This window comes from Somniosus microcephalus, chromosome 17, assembly GCF_052327205.1.
Source record: "Somniosus microcephalus isolate GS21.2 chromosome 17, FLI_Smic_1.0, whole genome shotgun sequence".
Taxonomy (NCBI): domain Eukaryota; kingdom Metazoa; phylum Chordata; class Chondrichthyes; order Squaliformes; family Somniosidae; genus Somniosus; species Somniosus microcephalus.
In genome coordinates, this window is record NC_141003.1 from 36941737 (window position 1) to 36955142 (window position 13406).

The 13406-nt window shown below is 46.5% G+C and overlaps 1 protein-coding gene across 1 annotated transcript in view; it reads right to left on the bottom strand.

Moving 5' to 3' along the window:
* Positions 1 to 13406, bottom strand: part of LOC147105645 (uncharacterized) — a 211557-nt gene that overhangs the window by 14035 nt on the left and 184116 nt on the right. Inside the window, exons 85-89 of the mRNA XM_086010936.1 lie at positions 10982 to 11153; positions 10462 to 10694; positions 8408 to 8591; positions 8080 to 8290; positions 6479 to 6654 (exon numbers count right to left, since the gene is read on the bottom strand). Of these exons, the coding sequence (XP_085867062.1) occupies positions 6479 to 6654; positions 8080 to 8290; positions 8408 to 8591; positions 10462 to 10694; positions 10982 to 11153 (976 nt within the window). The remainder of the gene's footprint in view (positions 1 to 6478; positions 6655 to 8079; positions 8291 to 8407; positions 8592 to 10461; positions 10695 to 10981; positions 11154 to 13406) is intronic.

The following is a 13406-nucleotide window of genomic DNA, read 5'->3' on the forward strand; positions in this document are numbered from 1 at the left end:
TCCCCTTAAAAAAACAGAGCATTCCTTCTTTGCACAATCACAAATCTAGCCAAACTGAACATTAAATTAATTGCCGCTCGGCTGGACTCGGGCAGACTCTCCTGCAATCCCCATCTCAAAATTGAGTCCCACGGGATTCCCATTCTCGCTCTTCGGTCCCCACCCAGCAAAAAAGCTTCACACAACTGTCGAACATAGTACTTAAAGTCATTTAACTGCGGACATAACACCAGTAAATGGGACAGAGTCTCATCCTGTGTCCCACACATTGGGCAAGTTGCCACCTCCACTCGTCCAATCTTGCACAAGACCGTCATGGTAAAAATCCAGTTATGAGCCAATTTGAAATCCAGTTCAATCCATTCTGGACATTTAAAATTCGCCCACACTCCCTTCCAAATCCTGTTGAAGTCCAGCTGTGGGTATATACTCTGCCAAAACTCCTGACCAGCAGGTGTCTTGAATCTCCATTCTCTAAATACCTCAAAGAAATCTCGAGTATTACAGTTGTCAAATTGGACCAACTCTCCCCCTTTCTCCAGTACAAAGCTTGGAAAAGCAGGACGCATTTTACTTCCTTTGGAGATTTCCGCATTTATTTCTTCCATCCAATCCTGTGGCATTACCCTCACAATCTTCTCATACATGATTCCTATTGCTTTTTCCTCTACCTCCTGATCCTCCTCCCACACCATGTCCCTCACTATCACTTCCGGCAACCAACCTGGAATTACCTCGTATAATACATCTTTCACAGATATAATCCCAACTTTTATAAAAGCTTGATTAAATAAAACCTCTCCTTCAATGTTGACCTACCTGTTCAAAAATAAGGGCTGTTCTAAAAATTCCTCAGCCCCCTTGGGCATAAACTGCACACTTTTTAAAAATTGGGCCCAAGTCTCTACAAGTCCCTTATAAAACCTAGGGAGAAGTTTAATCGATTTCAAAAACATATTATTGTATTTCATATACAATATCCCCTGCCTTCCTATCCCACTTCGTTTTAAAAAATGCTCAAAACAACGCTTCCAAAAACTTGTATTTGACTTCTGAAGAAATCTCTTCACCCATTTGATTCTAAAGGATTTTTTCTTCAAATCAATATCTGGGAAATTGAGTCCTCCCTGATTTCTCCATCCAATGATGGTATTGTAAGCCACCAAGGCTGGTTTCCCTTCCCATAAAAACCTCACACAAGCCTCTCGGATGGACTTTTCCATCCACTCAGGAATATCCTCCACCGTCAGTAAGTACCATAGCTTAGATAGCAGGAGAGCAGACACCACTGTCGCTCTTCCTTGCACTTTCAACCACCTTCTTTCCCATCTTCCCAAAATCTTTTTAATTTTCATAACCTTCAGTTCCCAATTTAATCGATCCACTTCATCCCTGTCTTTCTTGCACCCCATATGCACCCCCAGAACTTCCAAAACCTCCACCACCTTAAAGGGACATTCCCCCAACCATTCCCCCCTACCCCTCCCTGCAACCAGGCATTGGGACTTACTATAATTCACTCTGGCTCCTGAAGTTCTACAATATTCCTCCACTACATCCATAGCTTTCCTCACTGACTCCCCATTTCTCAATGTTAAGGTTGTGTCATCTGAATATTGGTGTATCACCGACACCAGCCCAGAACTGGGGACCACAATCCCAACTACACCTTGTTTCTTTCGCATCATGTAACCTAATGGTTCTGCTACCAATGTGTACAACAATGGGGACAGGGGACAACCCTGTCTCACTGATCTCTGTATCGGAAAATACTTGGATAAAAAACCATTACATTTAACGCAGCTAAATATGTTTGAATAAAAAATCCTTATCCACTGAATGAAATTTTCCTTGAAACCAAATGCTTCCAAAACCTTCAATAAAAACTCATGAGAGACCCTATCAAAGGCTTTCTCTTGATCTATTTTTAATACATATAAGCCTCCCTCCCACTCTCTTCCATGAGCTCTATCGCATCTCGGATTGAGACCACAGAGTCTGCGATGTCCCGGCCTATGACTCCATAGGACTGAGAGGGCCAAACTATCTGCGATAACACCTCCTTCAAACGATTTGGCATAACCCTCGCCAAGATCTTATAATCCACATTTAATAATGTGATGGTTCTCCAATTCTTCAGATCCCGTCTATCCCCTTTATTTTTATAAAGCTAAGCTTATGATACCTCTCCTCATAGATGGGGCCAGGCTTCCCTCAATTTTAATTTCCTTAAAAACTTCTAAGAGCAATGGACTTAAAATCTCAAAAAATTCTTTATAAAATTCTGCACTTAGTCCATCAGATCCTGGGCTTTTCCCCCCCTTCATTCCACTTATTGCTACTTTTATTTCTGCTAATCCTACTTCTTTGTCACACATGCTTCTCTCATCCTCCTTTAAACCCTCTTCAATAAAAGCAGTAACCTTCTCCATCGCCAAATTGGAAATGTCTTCTTTTGTATATAACTTTTGATAAAAGCTGCTAGCCGCCTCTAAAATCTCCCCACTTTCATGAACGATCTTCTCCCCAACCTTCAACTCTTCAATTAACGATAATCTCTGTCGCAGCTTCTCTTGCTCTAGAAAATATCTAGTGCATCTTTCGCCCTCCAATGCATCTCTAGCCTTTGCACGGAGAATGGCCCCCTTGCATTTTTCAGCTTGCAATAATTCCCACTCTTCCTTTAGCACCCGGAACTTAGTCTCAGCTCCCTTATCCCCTCTGTCAACTGCTTTACAGACATCTGTAAACCTTTTGTTTATATTCTCTTCTCAACGCCAGTTAGCTGCCGCCCTCTTTTTCCCATAACGTACCGAAAAAACTTTTAACTCATATTTGAAATTGTCCCACCAAACTCTTCTTTCTTTCAAGAACAAAGGTTCCTTCCGAGCATTTATTATATTTTTAATCCATTCTTTATAAGCAATTTCTTTCAGGTATTGATTGTTTAAAATCCACACCCCTGAACCGATCTCAACTCTGCTGTTCCTAATTCTAAGAACCAAAGCCGTGTGATCACTAAAAAATACTTTTTTATAATAAATCTCCATCACTTCAGAACTTAACCCTTCCCGCATTAACACCTAGGGGGAGAAATTGGGTGGAGCCGCAAACGGGGCGCCAAGCTCGCCTGGGCGCCAGATTTTGCGCTGCGATCGGAACAGCAGCGATCGCCGGAAATTCAGCTTGAGCGCCCCAAGAGGGACACGGGGAGAGGCTCGAGGCGCTCCGCGTCCCTCTTAGGGCGCTGAAACTGAATATCGCAGCGCAACGTGCCGCAACGCCACACGCTGCGGCACGGCGCGCTGCGGTACTGCAGGCCTTCCTCCCATTCTTAAGGGGGAGGGGCCTGCACCAGCGCGATGAGCGATCGCGAGTGCCGGCAAAAGAACCCGGCACCGAGGCTCTCGGAAAGCAGCCGGCAATGCTGCGGGGGGGAGAACAGGAGGCCGGGGACGGAGGTGCTGGCAAGCGGCCGCTGAAAAAAACGGCCACCCCGCACCTCCACCTTAATTTGCGCCACTGCCGCCACAGGTAGGCCCCGTGAACCGGGCGCGATTAGCGAGCAGCGCTACAGAGGCGGTCGCTGCCAAATATCGTGATCGGGGCGATAGCGGGGCGCTGCGCACACCGATGACGTCATCGGTGGCGGCGCAGCGCAACAGGCTAATGCTGCCATTAGCGCCCCAGCTAAATATCGCGGGAGGCGTGGCCAGTGGCGCTAAAGCCACTGAGTGCCCTCTTTAGGCGCTAACTGGTGGCGCAGCCCACCGAATTTCTCCCCCAAAATCTATTCGGCTCTGTTTTAAAACATCACCCACCCAACCTGCTCTGGAAAACTCCCTTTTTATGGGGTTCCGGTCCCTCCATAAGTCTCTCAAATTTAAATTTGCCATCATTTTTACAATCATCCCTCTGGAGTTATCATCCTTAAAGGTCATCTGGGCTGAAATGTCCATCCGAGATAAAAATACATTAAAATCCCCCACTATACAAGGATTTTCCACCTCTGCCGCTTCAGTGAATAACCCCCGAAAAAACTCGCGACGCTTGCAATGGTCGTTCGGTGCATAGATATTAAAGAGATCGCAATTAAATCCCTCCATTTTTACCCTTAGCCATAAAAATCTCCCCTCGGTGTCCTTGTCCACCAAGGCAACGTTCTCTTCTATGGACGGACTCACCAAAACAGCCACCCCTCGACGGTTATTGTTTGCACAACTTGCAAACACCTCTCCCTTCCAAACCTTCTGAACTCTTTCTAGGATCTCCTCATCCCAAAAGGTTTCTTGCAGACACAACAAGTCCGAACCTTTAAAACCCTGCAACAAATGCTGCAATTTCTTCTCACCCCTCAGTCCGTTCACATTAATCGAGACCAATGTAATCATGGCTCCAAAGAAGGGAAGTATGCCTGATAATCTCCCCATTATTTAATCTCTGGCTCTTCCCTCCTCTCATGCTCCTTCTCAACTTTTCAGGCAGCTGTTGCTTTTTCCTGCAGCCTCCGGCTCTTTTTCACCTCCTGTTTGACCCCTCCCTGCTGTTTCAGCCTCTGCCTTGCATTAAGTTTGGGCCCAGGAGCTGCCCTTTCTCCCTCCTTCTGCCCCTCACTAACCTTTCCCTTTCCACATGATGCCACCCCATCCCTGACTTCCATGTCTCTGTCCCCCTTTAATTCCTCACACTCAAGCTCTTCTGCAACCCCCTGTGCCTGCTCCCCGTCAGATACTTCATCTCCCATAGAGAGTCTTCCTGCTATCACAGTTCCCCCCACTGTGCCGCTCCCTTCGACCACATCTCCACCTCTGACCCTTGCACCTTGTTCCCTCACTCCATGGGACAATGGCGCACCTAAATTGTTCCCTTCTGACGTCTCTATCTCGCCGATCCCATCCTGCTGTCCCTTTAAGGCTCCTGCCTCTTGCACCCTCTCCCCGTCCTGCCCCCTCCCGCTCACCAAGATATCTGACTCCCTGCCTCTCCCCAGAGCACCCACATCCACCACACACCCCGCTCCTGCCTCCTCTCCCCCCACAGACACCAGACTCCCCAGGGGGAGCCGAACTGCACTAAGGCTCGAGTCTGCACTTGACCCTCGCTGCCCGCTGCTGTCTTTGTTCCCCTCCACAGCACTCGGCATGTTTTCCGCCATCTCCATCCCGTTCTCCACTCCGCCATCCTCTGCCTCTTCCTGTGCTCCTTTTTCCTTAATTTTACTGGCTGTGTCCTCTGACTGCACCGCTCCTCCGGCCATTCCACACTCATCTCCTGCTCCTTCTCCCATCTCCTCATCACTCATATCGCTCCCTTCTGCCACACACTCACAGCGGGTGGGGCCTTTATGACACACCCCACAGCTCTCCGCCTTGCAGCTCCGAGCAATGTGTCCCGACTCACCGCAATTGTAACAATACAGGTCTGGACAGTTTCTTACAAGATGGTCATGTCCAAGACAATAATAGCACACCTTTACTTGGTTATCATGCAGCACACGAAAGTACTGCACTCCTTCCAGTGTCTCGAACTTCATACTGTACGGCAATGACCTCACCCCCTCAGGGAACCGCACCTTTACATACCAGGTTCCGTCTGCTACCCGTGTTCCCAGATAATACCTCTTTATTGCAGAACAGATTTTTATGTCCCACGACTCCAACTTCTTGCTTAGCACTTTGTCCTCAATGTAAACTGGCAAGTTTAAAAATGAAACCACCACCTCCTCTGAATATAGCAGAGTCACCTCCAAGAATTTCTCACCAACTTTCAGACTGAGTAACAATCTTTCCACCTCCTCACAGCCACTGACCGTCACCTCGAATTCCACATTTGGCTTAGGTCGGCAGGCAAAGCAGCTTCCCTCGCCACAGTCCTCATGAACCGCCTGGATAATATCCCAAGCTCAAATCTTCTTATCTTCACACTGCACCACCACCGTGTTTTCTTTACCAAACCTCCTGAGGTCCCGGCCCAAATCTTTGGGCCTTGTTTTTTCCTTTCCCACCACAGTTTCTTCCCTAATTAAATTCCTCTCGGGAACATTGTCCTCTGAGGGACCTGGCACTCCGGACCCCTCAGCACCCATCTGGCTGTTTTTGTGGACCAAAAAAGGCCCTAAAACCTGAAAACAAAACCCACCACCAACTTTTTACAAAACTCCCTCCAACTCCCAGCTGCAATCAGGCAACCAGCAACACCTGGCTCACTCCTAGCCCCTCCCACCTAGAGAGTGCTACCCACTGAGCCACAGCTGACACAAGGCCTTTCATTGTGTATTGAAATCTAATACAAGACAATTCCTGACCATATATTTGCACAAAGTCACAACCAAAGTGGTGTCACCATTTCAGTTATAAAACAATTTGGTTAGAAGCAATTGTTTGTTTTTTTTGTATCTTGTTGAGTATTTCCTGCATCTGAAAGTTATTCTTTTTCATTTCTAAAGCACTTGATCATTATCCAGATTTATAATACTTACTGCACAGTCCATTTGTGAAAGGCCTCCAGTCAACACATAGGCCTATATTTGCACAAGCCAAAGCAGCAGCTTCCAGGCTAGTACACTCAATGGTGCCATTTAGGGTGCAATGGTCAAAGATACAAGTCTTGATGTACTTGTCAAGGTTAATCTTCTTTCTGCATTGTTCAAATGGCCTGAATAGTGTGAAACAGAGTGTTTAAAATGCAATTAAAGTGATTTATCCTAATATATGATATCTCAATCAACATAGTATATAGAGACTTAAGAATTTAGACCATGTTCTATTAAGTTCTATAAAGTGTTTAATTCTTGTGAAAATACTTTGCCTATTAGAATGTTTTAGGTTACTGTTCCAGAGCTTACCCCAACCTACATGTATTTAATTGAAATATCTTTCCAGATTTAGCCCAGATTTAAATTGCTATTTATAAGCCACACAAAAAAAACATTTTTTTTACTGACCATTAACCTATTAATTAGCTTCACACCTATTTTACAACTGTCCTTCTGGCTTGTTTTTGAAACCTTAGCCCAAAAATTGGATCAGGCTCGACACCAGCCGCATTTTGGGTGCAACGACCGCGAGACCGCCTGAAGCGGCCGATGGCAGGTCAGGGGGAAATTGGTCCAACAGCCTCATTCGTATATTACCGGTGAGCTGCGGGCACCAATCATGGCCCTAGAGGCAGCTCGCTGATTGTGTGGGGTGGGGTGGGGGGGAGGAGCGAGATCGACGGCTGGGACACCAGCCAAGAGCAGTCGGTAAGTCCAGGAGAGGGGGTGAAATAACCGGGAGGGGGTCGAGCGTGTGCCAGCGGTGACCCGCAGTTTAAATGCAAAGCAGCACACCCGTTCCTCCTGGCACCACATTCACCACAACAAGACTCTGTACTTACCTTTTTGGTGACAGCCTCCAGCTTTTCCTTTTAAGGACCATTGGTTTGGCTGCCATGCTTCCATGAAAACTGATCGCAGCATTCACGGCGCATGCTGCAGTCAGTCGTGACCCAATTTGGCAAAGGGGTCTGAAACAGGTGTTAGGCTCCAAGTCGCATAGGCAATCAGCCTAATGACTGTTTCAAGCAGCTAAAACAACAACAACCTGCATTTTTATAGCATCTTTAACATACTAAAACATCCCAAGATGCTTCACAAGAATCTTATCAAACAAAATTTGACACCGAGCCACATAAGGAGAAATTAGGACAGATGACGAAAAGCTTGGTCAAAGAGGTAGGTTTTAAGGAGCCTCTTAAAGGAAGAGGGAGAGGTAGAGAGGTGGAGAGGTTTATGGAGGGAATTGTAGATGAAGGCATGGCCGCCAATGTTGGAGCGATGAAAATCGGGGCTACGTCTCATCTGAAAGACAGCACCTTCAACAGTGCAGCACTCCCTCCGTATTGCACTGGAATGTCAGCCTAGATTTTGTGCTCAAGTCTCTGACTCCGAGGTGAGGTTGCTACCCACTGAGCTATGGCTGACACCACAGGTGGAAAGAGATACGTATTGATAGAGTAAATAAATACAGATGGATGTGTAAATTGTCTTTCAGTTATCTGCTTTGAAAGAAATTAAATTGGAAGAATGAGTTCACTTACTTTTCTTGAATGATATCACAGACAGTTTTCCCAGTTTTGCAAGTTGGCGAAGGAGTAACTGGAGTACAAGGCACATTAGTAGGAATTGATTGACAATAAGGTTTAGTGGGATCATCAACTTTCCAATCATATGCAGTTTGGTGACAACAGTCAGAAGGCTCGACTTTCCCATTCTTTCTTGTGCATTGGGCTGGGGAATGTGAGCAGGATCCTAAGATAAGAAAAAATGATGCAGTATGTTATGTACCAAACAAAGTTCACATTACCAGCAAAATTACCATTACAATATATAATTTTATATAACTGTATATAATGGCAGAGCACATACCACATTGGCCTTGGGTGTTGTTAAAGAAGTATTGCTCTGGAACTCTGATCATAAAATTATTATGAAAAGCAGTAATGATTGTTCGAATTTCAGGAATTGATATATATGTGTTGATGCCCAGTTTAATAATCTTAAATCCCTTTGAATTGTAGGGAAGACTCACAGCATTTCCATTGACAGTTAACTGTGAAAGAAAAAAATAAAACTTTATGAAAACTGTCCAAGCTACAAGAAACTCAATACACGTGTTGTAGGGTGTTATGGTCATTGCTCATTGGTGATATGTATTATATAATTAATATCAAACTTGTAGTTTTTTTGCATTAAAAAAATTAAATTGTCCAGTAGCTCACTTTAAGCAATTTAAGTAAAACAGTGCAGGAGGTATTTTGTGCTAGAGGTGCAGACTGAAATTTTGCAAGGTTATATAGTCAGGTGATGCGTATTATATTATTATTAATATATATATATCAAATGATTATTGCCATAGCCTGTGCTTGTTACAGGCAAAGTGAAATGAGAGAAGAAAATGAGACCTTCTAAATAGGTAATGGTCATAATGGCAGAATAACAGAATGTTATTGCTATTATTTTCAATCTTAGTACCGATATGAACCACGACCTCTGGCTGTTCACCCTCCCCCCTCAGAATGTTCTGCAGCCGCTCAGTGACATCTTTGACCCTGGCACCAGGGAGACAACATACCATCCTGGAATCACACTTGTGGCCGCAGAAACACCTGTCTGTTCCCCTAACTATCGAATCCCCTACCACTATTGCCTTCCCAATCTTCCTCTTCCCCCCCTGTACAGCTGAGCCACCCATGGTGCTGTGGACTTGGCTCTGGCTGTACTTCCCAGAGGGACCATCGCCCTTACCCCGCCAATGGGAACAGTTTCTCTCTATCTACTCTGTCTAGACCCCTCCTGATTTTGAATACCTCTATCAAAGAGGCGGCATCTTTCAGATGAAGCGTTAAACTGAGGCTTTGTCTGCCTGTTTAGGTTGACGTGAAAGATCCCACGGTTTAAGTAGTGCTTACACATGGTACAAAGAAGACATTGGGAGTTCTCCCTGTGTCCTAGCCAACAATAACTCCTCAATTACCTCCACCCCCAAAAAAACAGATCAACTGGTTATTTAGCTCATTGCTGTTTAGGGTACCTTGCTGTGCTCAATTTGAATGCAGCGTTTGTCTACATAACAGTGAGTACATTTCAAAAGTACTGCATTAGCTGCGGAGCACCTTGGGATGCCCTGAGGATGTGAAAGGTGCTACATAAATGCAAGATTCTTCCTTCTTTATCAAATGCAGCAGGTGGAAGAGCATACAATGGTAATTTGTTTGTGAGTGCAATCTGTGAAATTGCCAAAAATGTCCAACATAATGACAAATGAATCACCAACATTTTGAAGGGGAAAATTTCAGAGGTGCATTTTGTAGGCAAGATCACCAGGGGGACAGGCATGCTAAAAACTACACTGGCAATCATGGATTAGGACAGTCCTTTCGAGAGGATGGATAATTCGTATATTAACAGCAGTCTCCATGATTTTAATAAGAGGAAATGGGTAGTAGCTGAAGAGTGACTATGTATAGGAGAAGGACTAGGAGGGCATGGCTACATTCAGAGGTTGATCTGTCTCCACATGATTTGTCACTGGAAGTTAACAAGATGTTTGGCTGATGGGCAATGAGTAAATTAATTATCAACTGTGGATGTGTCATTCCTACTTAACATAGAAACATAGAAGATAGGAGCAGGAGTAGGCCATTCGGCCCCTCGAGCCCGCTCCGCCATTTAATGAGATCATGGCTGATCATCCAAATTCAGTACCCTGTCCCTGCTTTCTCCCCATATCCCTTGATCCCTTTAGCCTCAAGAAATATATCCAACTCCTTCTTGAGTATATTTAATGAATTGGCCTCAACTGCCCTGTGTGGCAGAGAATTCCACAGGTTCACCACTCTCTGGGTGAAGAAATTCATGCACTGGTTAATAAACTGTCAATCAAATTTTACACTATAAATAACACATATAAAAGTACTTACCACATATGTTTCCCCAGTTGAAATATGTACAACATTTCCATTGTAAGAAATAATTAGGCTTTTTGGACAAGACTTCTTTATGAAGGAGAAGCAAAAATAATTATCTACCAGAACTGAGAAATTGTATTTTGGAACTCGTTCTTCCACAAGAGTGTACGTGCATTTCTCAAAGAAGTCATACCATAGACCATCAAATGTGCGAAAATGTGGATCTCCCCATACTTCACATTGACCTAAAATTAAATGCAAATGGAATTTCAGAAAACCGTCAGTGCTATGGGGTGGAGCTTTCAACTTTGGCGGGGGTGTAAAACAGACAGTATTGAATCAGCCGCCCATTATACACCCTGCCCATTTATCATTTCCACTGATTTCAATTGTAAGGAAACTCAGACGGGCTGTATAACAGGCAATCGATCCACTACCACCCGTTTTATGGCTCAGACAAAGTTGAAGATTGCCCCCATCATTTCAAACAACTTCAATGTGGCAGCAAGTTGAACAGATCCGTGATACTAACAGTCACATTCCCATCTCTCACAACATCCGTTTTCGGTCTGAACTTTCATCGGCTCTAAGTTATTATTACATGTCGGTTTAGTCGATACTGGACAGACAATGGGATCCATTTCAAACTTGTTATTTTTGATACAAGTAATCATTGTGCAGTTTTCCTTCCATGTCTCCATGCACTAGAAAGAAAATTAAAAATAAGTTAATCACTAAAGTCTTGATCCAGTTTAATTAGGCAAATTTATGAACATAAAAGTAATTAGTATTTAATGCTGGCAATTTTTTAAAAATCAATCATTTATCTGTGAGAATTGAGAAAATAACTTCTCAGAATCTGTAAACTGAAGCATTTTAGGTTTCCAGAACTTTGCTGACACCATTATTTAAATTATAGATCATTGATGGCCAGCCGCTGCCGCTCCCCCGCTCTGTGTCTCGGGCCGCGCGGTTGACGGCCGCCCGCTGCCGCTCCTCCGCTATGTGTCTCGGGCCGCGTGGTTGACGGCCGCCCGCGCCGCTCCCCCGCTCTGTGTCTTGGGCCGAGCGGTTGTGAGGCCCAGCCCGAGTGACCCCAACTCACCTCGCGCTCCGGCAGGCCGACGCAGCTGCCCCGCTCGCTGTTGAGGAAAAGCAGCGGAAAAAATGGCGGCAATAATTTCAGGAGGCTGCAGGATTAGGTCCCGCCCGTGACGCACCGATTGGTCAACCATCAGGTCACTGAACTGTAGGATTGGTCAACCATCACGTCACTCAACGCTAATGAGCGGTAGGATTGGTCAACCACTAATGAGCGGATTTTTGAACGTTTTTTGTATACTGTCCGAACAATTTTTGTCTGACCAAAAAGTAAATATGCCTATGACACTCCCCTGATCATAACCTTTCTTTTGATATAACATATGTGTAGGTACGTTCTATAACTTTTGAGTGTATAGCGGACACACAGACAGACAGACAGACAGACAAACCAACTGCTTTTTATATATATAGACTAGCTGGGGAGCCCCGCGTTGCGAGGGCAATTTTGGGGCGCGAGGGCAATTTTGGGGCGTTTGGTCTCCCTGCCCCTGTGTGTCCCCCCTCTCCGTGTCATGTCCTCTCCCTGTCCTATCCCTCTCTCCCTCCCCTCCCCTCTCTCCCTCCCTCCCCTCCCCTCTCTCCCTCCCCCACTCCCCCGCTCCCCCACTCCCCTCTGTCCCTCTCTCCGGCCCCTCCCCCTGCCTAGCGAGCCCCGCGTTGCGAGGGCAATTTTGGGGCGCGAGGGCAATTTTGGGGCGTTTGGTCTCCCTGCCCCTGTGTGTCCCCCCTCTCCCTGTCATGTCCTCTCCCTGTCCTATCCCTCCCTCCCCTCTCTCCCTCCCCTCCCCTCCCCCTCCCCCACTCCCCTCCCCCTCCCCTCCCCCACTCCCCCGCTCCCCCACTCCCCTCTGTCCCTCTCTCCGGCCCCTCCCCCTGCCTAGTGCCTGAGGTCCGGTGCCGTTGCTGAGGTCCCCCGCGTATCGCGCGGCTGATGGACGGCCGCTGCGTGCGGGCGGGCGGCGCATGCGCGGTGAGTGCGGACGGCGCATGCGCGGTGAGTGCGGGTGGCGCATGCGCGGTGAGTGCGGGCGGCGCATGCGCGGTCAGTGCGAGCGGCCCGCGGGAGCCGGCAAGGCCGTTAGCGAGCGGGAAACTTCGGGCGGCGCGCCCGCGCTCCGTCCGCGACACCTGAGAGGGGGAAGTAGAGAGAGACAGAGAGGGAAGAGGAGAAGGAGAGAGAGGGAAGAGGAGAGAGGGAAGAGGAGAAGGAGAGAGAGGGAAGAGGAGAAGGAGAGAGAGAGAGGGAAGAAAGAGAGAGAGAGAGAGAAATTTTTTCAGCTTCAGGCCCCGAGTCCCCCCTGCGCGAGGGTGAGGAGGAGGGGGGGGGGTTGCTAAACACAATATAAAACTCAAATAAATTGTTAATTAATCGCCTAACACATAATTGAAATATTTACCTTAGTTCCCTAACACACAGAAAGTGTGGGGGAAAAAATCGTGGAAAATCAAGATGGCAGCCACTCACCTCGGTTCAGAAGGATAAGGCCCGCCCACACACGCACCGATTGGTTGACCGGTCAGGTCACCGAAGCGTAGGATTGGTCAATCGTCGAGTCACTCGACACTCAACTGTAGGAAGACATCGACGTCACACGGTCGCTAATGAGATGCTAATGAGCGGAACGCTGAACGTTTTTGGGATACCGCAGGCGGGATTTTTGTCCGGCCGAAACGTAAATACGCCTATGACCGGTCCGGAATCGCAAGCTTTCTTTTGAGGCGACGCGCGCGTCGGTACGCTCTGTAACTTCCAAACGTATAGAGACCAGGCGGACAGACAGACAGACAGACAGAAGAGCCGCTTTATATATATAGATAGAAGAATAGATTTTCCTATATCAATCAGCATGTGC